This window comes from Lepidochelys kempii, chromosome 6 (assembly GCF_965140265.1).
Source record: "Lepidochelys kempii isolate rLepKem1 chromosome 6, rLepKem1.hap2, whole genome shotgun sequence".
In the NCBI taxonomy this organism is placed as follows: domain Eukaryota; kingdom Metazoa; phylum Chordata; order Testudines; family Cheloniidae; genus Lepidochelys; species Lepidochelys kempii.
In genome coordinates, this window is record NC_133261.1 from 119,792,618 (window position 1) to 119,802,357 (window position 9,740).

Here is a 9,740-nt window from a genome sequence, read left to right on the forward strand (position 1 = left end):
AATTATGCACCAGGTATGATATTGTAATAAACTGCATTACATTAGTCTTTAAAAACTCTCACTTTTGAATTACTTGACACATCCAAACTGAGGAATTGTCATCTGTGTAACCCTATATTCCTGTCTCTTTTACCCTCATTATCCCATGCTTCTTCCCTTATTGGTTTGTTTTGATACACCCTCTTGTCTTAAATTAAACCGGAAGCTGTTCAGGGCATGGACTTTTCTGATCAGCACTGTGTTGTTTCTACATCTTCGAATTACATTAGCCATAGTTTGGTGTTCAAAATCCATTGTCTTCTCACCGTGTTTTGGGTTTATCCCTCACAGATCATTTTCCGAAAAATCAGCGATGTCAAGAAGGAAGAAGAGGAGCGCCTGCGCCAGAAGAATGAAGTGACCCTGAGCATCCCTGTGGACCACCCCGTGAGAAAGCTCTTTCAGAAGTTCAAGCAGCAGAAGGAGATGCGGAATCAAGGCACAACACACATCGACCCAGAGAGGAACCAGCTTCAAGTGGAGAGCCGTACCATGCAGAATGGGGCCTCCATCACTGGCACAAGTGTGGTCACTGTGTCTCAGATCACACCCATTCAAACATCCCTGGCTTATGTGAAAACCAGTGACACAATCAAGCAGAACAACAGGGACACAATGGAACTTAAGCCAAATGGCAACCCTGAAAAATGTCTCAAAGTTAACAGTCCCATCAGGATGAAGAATGGGAATGGGAAAGGGTGGCTTCGACTTAAGAACAATATGGGAGCCCCAGAGGAGAAAAAGGAAGACTGGAATAATGTCACAAAGGCTGAGTCAATGGGGCTATTGTCCGACGACCCCAAGTGCAATGACTCAGAGAACAGTGTAACTAAAAATCCACTGAGGAAAACAGACTCTTGTGACAGTGGAATAACAAAAAGTGACCTTCGTTTGGATAAAGCTGGTGAGACTCGCAGCCCCCTGGAACACAGCCCTATCCAAGCTGATGCAAAACACCCATTTTATCCCATTCCTGAGCAGGCCTTACAAACCACACTACAGGAAGTCAAACACGAACTCAAAGAGGATATCCAGTTGCTAAGCAGCAGGATGACTGCCCTTGAGAAACAGGTGGCAGAGATTTTAAAAATATTGTCTGAAAAGAACGTGTCCCAGACCTCTTCCCCCAAGTCCCATTTATCACCCGAGTTGCCCCCCCAAATACCTTGTCAAGATATTTTTAGTGTTTCAAGGCCTGCATCACCTGAATCAGAAAAAGATGAAATCCACTTTTAACATATACCTATGTGTATATATGTATACAGTATATATGTAATTGTGTATATATGCCTGTATACATATATATATGTGTGTGTGTGTATACAGTAAATATATATACATATATATTTTCACTTGCATCCAATATGACTTGAACACAACAAGGATTTTGATATGTAAATATTGCATGTCCAGCTGGATTCTGGCCTGCCAAAGAAAACAATTATTGACGTAGATATTGCTTGTATAATATGCAGTTGACTGCATGCACACTTTACATTTATTTATAATCTCTATTATGTAATAAAAGGATTACTTTTGTTTAACAAAGGCAATGTTACTATTTAAAGAATCAGGGTCCAACCTGCCAATATTGCCATGACAGTTTTAATCTCGGGCTGGGTGAATTGAGCATTTCTTTCCTCACTGTCCTCTCTGCTGAGTTAAACGGTAGATTAACATGAGGCCGAAGACATGCTCAGTCTTCTATTAGAATCACTTCCTGGTATCGTTCCATTGTGTTATAATGTATATCTAGTGATAGATTTGTGTTTCCTACAAAGGAAGTGGAGGAGTCAGCTGAATTTAAAGGGACAGTAGGTGACAGTCTAAAATGTTGGAAATTATCACTGGGGGTGTTCTGCATGCAAATGCATTTTATCTCAGCTGCCCTCCTCCTCTCAACATTATACATAAGAAACAATAATAATGAAAGATTATGTACAAAATAGCAAAACAAAACATCTCACACACACGCCCTGTATTTCTTTTTGCGTGTGGGAGGGCAGAAACTATTACTTGAAAGCCTCCTGTCAGAATAACGTTATGTCGATTTTTGTACCAGTATTTGGCTACAGTGTCTGAGTCTGTCAGGGTATGTGTACACTGCAGTTAGACACCTGTGGCTGGCCCATGCCAGCTGACTAGGGCTCACAGAATGCAGGCTAAGAGGCTGTTTAATTGCAGTGTAGACCTTTAGGTTTGGGCTGCAGCCCAAGTTCTGAGACCTCCCACCTTGCAGGGTCCTAAAGCCCAAGCTCCAGTCAGAGCCCAGACATCTACACTGCAGTTAAACAGCCCCTTAGCCCGAGCCCCACAAGCCAGAGTCAGCTGGCCCAGGTCAGCCACGGGTGTCTAACTGCAGTGTAGACACAACCTCAATGTCTTTATTAGAAACTCAGTTTTTTCAAGGGTTGATGGCAGCTTCCAAAAAATTGCTCCTGGCTGAGACATCACACAAAAGGTCTCAGTGAGAGAGAGGGAAATCTAGGCTCAACTCATTGGGAGGTTGTAACAAGTGGTGTCCAAAGCCTGATGTTAAATGGTTGTGTTAATTCTTCCTCCTTTTTAAAACGATGTTTGTAACTCTAAAATTGCCAGTGGCGGGGATGGTGGGAGAGAGAGATCAGGCTGTATATTCACTAAGGGAGACATTCACTTCACCCACATTGAGCCAGGGTAATATGACTGTGGGAGGAAGAGGCGTGGGAAAGCTGGGGAGAGGAAATCCAACCCCATCTGAGGACTGGGTGCCTGATACAAATGCTGTTGAACTTAACCTTGACTTCAGTGGACTTTGGATCAGGCTGAAGCTGCAGGACTGCAGCCCCTGCATGCCAGTTGTACATTTGATCCTATAACCCCTTACCATAGCCCATCAGCGCCCTCCATGCGGCTGGTGAGCAACACACCGAGAGCCCACATGCCGTTTGTGCGATTGCTTAGCATACAGCGTCACAGTCATGCATTGCCAGTGCGTGGCATTAGTGAGGAAGGGTGCTTACGCCGGCACTGTCTGCCATGGGTGAACTTTACTCAGCTCGCTACAGGAGTTTGAAAAGATGGATCTCCCACACGAGCAAGACTTTAAAATCTACTTGGGCCTGATCCACTGCTGTCCGAAATTGACACAGGTCCATTGACTGTAACGGAGCCACACCAATTTACACCAGCTGCGGATCAGGGCAAATGCTGCTTGTGAGGGTGCTTTTTTCAACAACAGTGCCCACAGGGGTTTTAGACCATGCTAGGCTGACCCAATGGACCATACTGACTCCAACGGAGGAGTTCAGTAACACGCTTTATGGCCTCCTGTGTCATAATCCCACTTTCTAAAAAGTGCCTATAGCAAATACAAATTTGCACAAAAAGCTTTTACAATCAGTCCGGTAAAATACATCAGTTTCCATAATTAGTACGCATCCTCACCAGTTAGACGATCAGAGCCATTGCTTTTTATCAGGTAACTAAAAAACAAACAAACCCAAAACAGTTCCCCTGTGCAAACGGAATCATTTATAGCAGTGGAAGTTACAAACTTTCATCCCAGGGTGAACATGCCTCTTAATATCAAATTGAAATACGTAATTCCACAAAAGACCAGAACAAAGCCAAAGACGTCATTGCGGCTGTTGTGTCAATTCTCACAGGCTTTTAGGACACAATTTTCTTTCTTTTCTTTTTTCCCCTCAAGCCCCCTCCTTCAGGAAATTCACAAGGTGTGTTGATGGGGGAGGGCGAGATGCCACTTCAACAACAATTGTGGACAATTATTTTCAAAGCCTGGTGCCTACGCAGCCCGCTCACTCTGCTCCGTCACATACTTCCTTTTTGTGGCTGCATTTTTGCATCTGCTGTTCTACTGCAGGTACAAATGAGGTAGCTGGAGATACATGGGGCAACCACAGTTCATTTTGGGGATACAAGTTGCACTTGGAGAAAGGGAGGCCAGACTTAGGGATTTAAGCCCTTATGTGTCCACAGAGGTGTGGGGGCTACATATGCAGCATGCGTTTTGTGGATACATCTTAAGTGGTAAGTTTACAGGTTTAAGTGTGTGACTTTAATCTCTGGTTAAAGCCTATACACAACTATTAATTTTCCTGGATCTCTCTCCAATGTTCCTAGCTGCTGCACATGTTACAGGACTGTGGTTGGTAGTAGCAAACTTGCCAGGTGTTATATTCTCCGCATCTCCCCTCTCCTCCATTGCAGTGGAACCAATGTGGGGGAGAGGGATAGCTCAGTGGTTTGAGCATTGGCCTGCTAAACCCAGGGTTGTGAGTTCAATCCTTGAGGGGGCCATTTCGGGAACTGGGGCAAAAATTGGGGATTGGTCCTGCTTTGAGCAGGGGGTTGGACTAGATGACCTCCCGAGGTCCCTTCCAACCCTGATATTCTATGATTCTATGGTTTTGCTGCACGGCCTGAATGGCAATTCTGGGAGCCAGGGCAAAATTTCGGCAGCCCCCTGCATGTTGTGGTGCACAACTCAGCTGTGGCTCCCTGCACTTCAGCACAGAGGATGAGGTTGGGAGAGGAATGCCCCAGGGGTAGATCCAGGTGAGCTGTGACTATGCCAATCGCTGGCCACTTCCACTGTGTGGGAAGGCACCCCCATGGGTGTAGCGCCTATTTGCCTAGAAAAGAGGATTCTTGCCCTTTCATCCCCCCTGAACCTCCCAGTGAATAGCCTAATTATTCAGACTGTACAGGGGACAGGACTTTGACCCATGTGCACATAACTCCCGTTCCATATTAACAGGAAGTTACATGAATGAAACAGGAGGGGAATATGCCTCTGTGTTATTCTGCAGGGTATAACAGGATGTGTTAGGAAGCTTTAGCCTTAACTGTGAATTTCTTTGCCTTTGTGGGGGATTTAGTTCTTTCTCTGTAACTAACGTTAACCAGAACTGCATGGCATGTAAGAGGATTTTTTTTACACTCTTTAAATTAGGTGTAACTTCATGCGGCTTTACAGTGAGAGAACATGTAACTAAACTAAACTGACCTTGAAAAATTTTTGAGATAACTGTATCAATTACAGTTCAGGTACAACTATACTGGTTAAAAATGCATACTGGCTAAAAGCTATGCATACTATAAACTAGTAAGTTCATGGAACATACAAGGTTTTTCCAGGTTCAGTGTCAATTCTTGTCCCTGTGCTGCTCTTACTCTGATATTCATGGGTGCCGGAACTAGGGGCTGGCTTGAAGTGGTTTCCATCATATACAGGGTTTACAATGGGTCAATGGTTCTTAGCACCCCCACAATAAAAATTGCTCCGGCACCCCGATGGTACTCCTATATCATCACAAAGATCCACTGAATCCATTCATATCCTGTATGAGGCAATGCATACAGAGCCAAATTTTCAACGGGATTGCAGTGGCTATTCGTACAATAACTGGGGCATGCAAATTGGATACTCCAGTCTCCATTTGCAGCTCAAAGGTGTGTTTGCAGGCACATTTTGCAGGCGCAGCCTTTGTGGTTACCATCTGGAAAATTTGGCCCATGCATTTTTGACTATAAATGAACAATGCATTACATGTTGTTTCATGAAGTAGCTACCGAAAGGGTCATTTATCTTGTTTTCCAGTCCCCTTGTTCCTTTGTTTGCATGATGTGGCTGATGGTGATGTTGAATGAGGTATACTCTTTTCATTAAGGAAGCATGAGTTTCATGAACCCTGTAAATATCACTCTAATTTTCCAAGCAGAGCAATACAGTGATCTAATGATCCAAATCAAACTTGATTTGAAGTGAAACCTACTTTAACAAACAAACAAAAAATCCTCTGATGCCTGAATCAGCACTCTAGTAGACATATCGGGAGCATTCAGTTGCATGCGTTAAGATTATTTCTGAGATATGTGTAAAAATACAAATGCTCCTGCTGCATAATCGTAAGAGCGATAATTCTTAGTACTTATGTAGCGCTTTATGTGTTCAAAGCGCTTTACAAACACATAAGTGGATTTTATTTTCTGGACAAGACACCTGTCAGGAAAAAGTGTATATATTCACTTTCCAACACAAATGAAACACCTTTAATAATAATTTTGCATAATATTATAGACATAATTTGAGCAAAACTGTAGAATTACATCAAGCTCAAAAACTCTGAGTAATTAAACCATGGAAGCTTAAGTAGCTAAATATTGCCTGACTGTTCTAATTTCTGATTTGTGAAAGTTTTCTTTCTTCAGAGAGGGCTGGGGATTAGGGTATAACTGATTTACTTGTGTGGCAAAAATATGCTTTTGCTGTGTTTTCTTCCTGTTAGCACAGCAAAGCCAACACAGCTATAAGAGTTGGCTCTTATTCTCATTGAAGTCAATGGCAAATCTCCCTTTGGCATAAATGAGAAAGGATCATCTCCTGAATGAGCATGTTGGAGCGAAATTCCGATTATAGATCCAAATTCATCCCTCAGTTCCAACTTCATTGAAAGCAACGGGTCTGAACTGTAGGTTGATTTTGGCCTACAAAAGTCTTTACTCTGGTGAAAATGCATGAGGCTGAAAGAATACAGATTAATTTTTGGATCCCAGGCTGAGTTTGCAGAGCTGACCGTTGGAAAAATAACATTTCATTGTTTGTAATCTGAGCACAGTTGAACTAGAAATCATCAAGTAACCATAAATACGAAGCTCCTCAATTAAAGCTGGTTGGAAAACAGATTTTCTGTCCCATGAAAAATTTTGGAGATTTTGAACAAAGGAATCAGAATTAAAAGCCAAAATTTTGAAAATTTTTTGCAAAATTTGGGTTAATTGAAATGTTTTGTTTGGATAAAGTCATTTTGAAATGAAAAATTGAAACTTTCCATTCCAAAAGTGTGGAAAAAGGGGATCTTTCAACATTTTAAAAATGTTTTTTCCAATTTTTTTCCTAAGCGAAATGTCATCAAAATAGGATTTCACACACAAACATTTCCTTTGTTGAAACAGCATTTTCCATAAGAAAACTGTTTAAAGCAAAAAAAATTGGATCAGTAATGCCAACCATGCCATTTTACAATTGGTTTTCAGTGCAGAACCACACTTAGTCTCTTGAATAAATAAATACTCCGCTGTGAGGCCCTCAGCCCCTTCTATAGCACTTCAGAATCCTGATGCCAGGATACTTTTATTAGGGTATTTGAGAAATGGGGGTGCTGGGCTCCTCATATAAAGACCCAAATCTGCAAGGTAGTGAGCTTTCCATCTCCCATTCACGTCAGTGTGAGCAGAGAGTGCTCTGTACCTTTGAGGACTGGAAAGAGGTAGATTGTATTTTTCTTGTCTTTTCTGAAACTATCCCGAAATCCTTACTCTCTGGGAGTTCAGGGCAGGGAGCAGAGCACTTGTCTATGTAATTCTGACCGACTGGCCCTGGCCCTTTACGTAGACCTATACAGAGCACACTGACTTTGGTGGGGGTGAAGGGTCTGCAGAAGCTGACCCAATTGCAGGATTAGGGGTCTGGGTTTCCACACAGAATCATAGAAGATTAGGGTTGGAAGAGACCTCAGGAGGTCTTCTAGTCCAACCCCCTGCTCAAAGCAGGACCAACCCCCAACTAAATCACATGCATGCAGATAACTTTGTTCTAGATAATTTCGACGTTTAATTTTTGATGCAAGTAACAAATGAGATTTCTAATTTCGAGATTGTTTTAATCTTCCATGCGGATCAGAATGTTTCATAATCAAGCACAAGTTGTCCAGCGGACTATTGTAGGGCATTTAATAATAGATGAAACAGTCCGCATTCGTTCTAGAAGAAAAAACGAGTGAGTTCTTTTAATCAAAGAATATTTTGTTGATAAAATAGATGCAAAGACAGAACACACAACAGCTTGGAGACCCCTAAAGCATGGTGAATCAAATCACTAGCCATGGTGAGTGTTCAGCAATAAAGACCAATGGCCTTGTGTACTGCAGTGGGACAGTATATTGCAGGCTAGATTGCATACTCAGATGATACAACCGTTCAGCAAGTTGTATCTCACCGTTCAGGCTCGGTGAGAATGTGGTAAACGTATTTGCCAACTATTGGTGGACCTTCTGACACAACCTAGTGAGGGGTTAGAGGCTTACCCTCTTACCTAAATGACAAACCCTCTTGTCTACATGGCAACCCCTCTTCCCCCCGCTTCCCCTCTGGAGCACCAAGTCTGAGGGCCTGGATCTACAGACAGGCTCACAGGGCTCATGCTACAGCACTAGGAATCGCCATGTTAACGTTCAGGCTGGAGCTCGGGCTCCGAAGCCTGAGGAAGGAGGTGGGTTTCAGAGCCCAGCTCATGCCCAGCTATTTTGAGCACCCAAGTACAAGCCCAAAGCTGTAGACCCTGACTCTGAGACATGCCACTGCAGCTCATTGTTTCTGTTTAGATGAACCCATAGGCTACTAAGTACCTCAGGCACAGATTCTCAAAGGCATTTAGGCGCCTAACTCCCATGTAAATCTTTGGGTGTTCGGTGCCTAACTACATTGGTAGATCTGGGCGACTGGGCCTCAGTCATGTTTGGAAATGGGATCTGGGCCTCATCCACACATGGTTTTTGCACCAGCATAACTAGGTTGGATATGGGCATGATTCGTTACTAAATAGGAGATGCAGTTGGACCGGGATAATGGAGTACGCTAGTATCGCGTATTCCCCTTCCTATACAGAAGTACATTGATACAGATATAACTGTGTCCCTACAAGGGGGCTGTACTGCTTTACCTGCATGGGGATAGTTAAAATGGTACCACATTGGTCTGTTAGACAAAGCCGTAGGCTCCTACGTCACTTATGGATCAGTTTTGAAAATTTGACCTTAAATCTGTAGCATGGTATTGTGGTGGCCTACTCCCCACTCACAGGTTTCTTTAAAATTCTCTAAAAAAAATTTCAACTTTTTTGCGGGGAGTTTTGTGACCTCACGGAGTGTGTTTACACTGCAGTAAAGCCCTGCGGTATGGCTGTAGCTAGCTTGGGCCAGCTGACTCAGAGTCTCAGGGCTTGAGCTGCGAGACTACAAAATTACAGTGTAAACATTTGGCTGGAGCCCGGGTGCTGAGATCCTGCAAGAGGGAGGGTCTCTTATCCCGAGTCCAAGTGTCTACACTGCAATTTTATAGCCCCACAGCCTGAGCCCTGTGAGCCTGAGTCAGCTGACCTGGGCCCTGCGGTTCGGGGCCAGGGGTGGGGAGGTTTAATGTAGTGTAGACATACCTACAGAGGCCCTTTGCTGTATATGATTCATATGACACATAGGTGTTTGTGGCGTGTAACAATCAACCAGCTCCCTGCCAGGAGGGGCTTTTAAATTGAATTAGACACACGCAGCAAGTGATGATGGCATAGAAAAAAATGGGAAGATGGCAGGCTATGGGTTGGTGTGGGGTACAGACTGAGATTTGTGGGGTATCATTTGGTTTTATAACCTATATGTGGGATGCCTGGTCGATTGGACTCTGTCCAGGGGCTTGAGAGGCCTGGGGTCTAGTCCTGGCTCTGCTGCTTGGTCATGTCTTGGCTTAGTGCCTCAGTTTCCCCATCTGTAAAATGAGATATTTTATTGCCCTCCTTTGTAAAATGCTTTGAGATCTACAGAGAGAGATAGAAGCTGGGTATTGTTATACTGACATTTGGGACAGTGGAATGAGGCCAACACATAGAGTCGTCCCATGAGAACAAGTAATTAAAAGAGAGCTTT

The 9,740-nt window shown here is 43.4% G+C and overlaps 1 protein-coding gene across 1 annotated transcript in view; it reads left to right on the top strand.

Moving 5' to 3' along the window:
- The window catches only part of KCNH5 (potassium voltage-gated channel subfamily H member 5), a 230,623-nt gene extending 229,348 nt beyond the window's left edge, over positions 1-1,275 (top strand). Inside the window, exon 11 of the mRNA XM_073350736.1 lies at positions 331-1,275. Coding sequence (XP_073206837.1) covers positions 331-1,275 — 945 coding nt within the window. The remainder of the gene's footprint in view (positions 1-330) is intronic.
- The last annotated feature ends 8,465 nt before the right edge of the window (positions 1,276-9,740 follow it).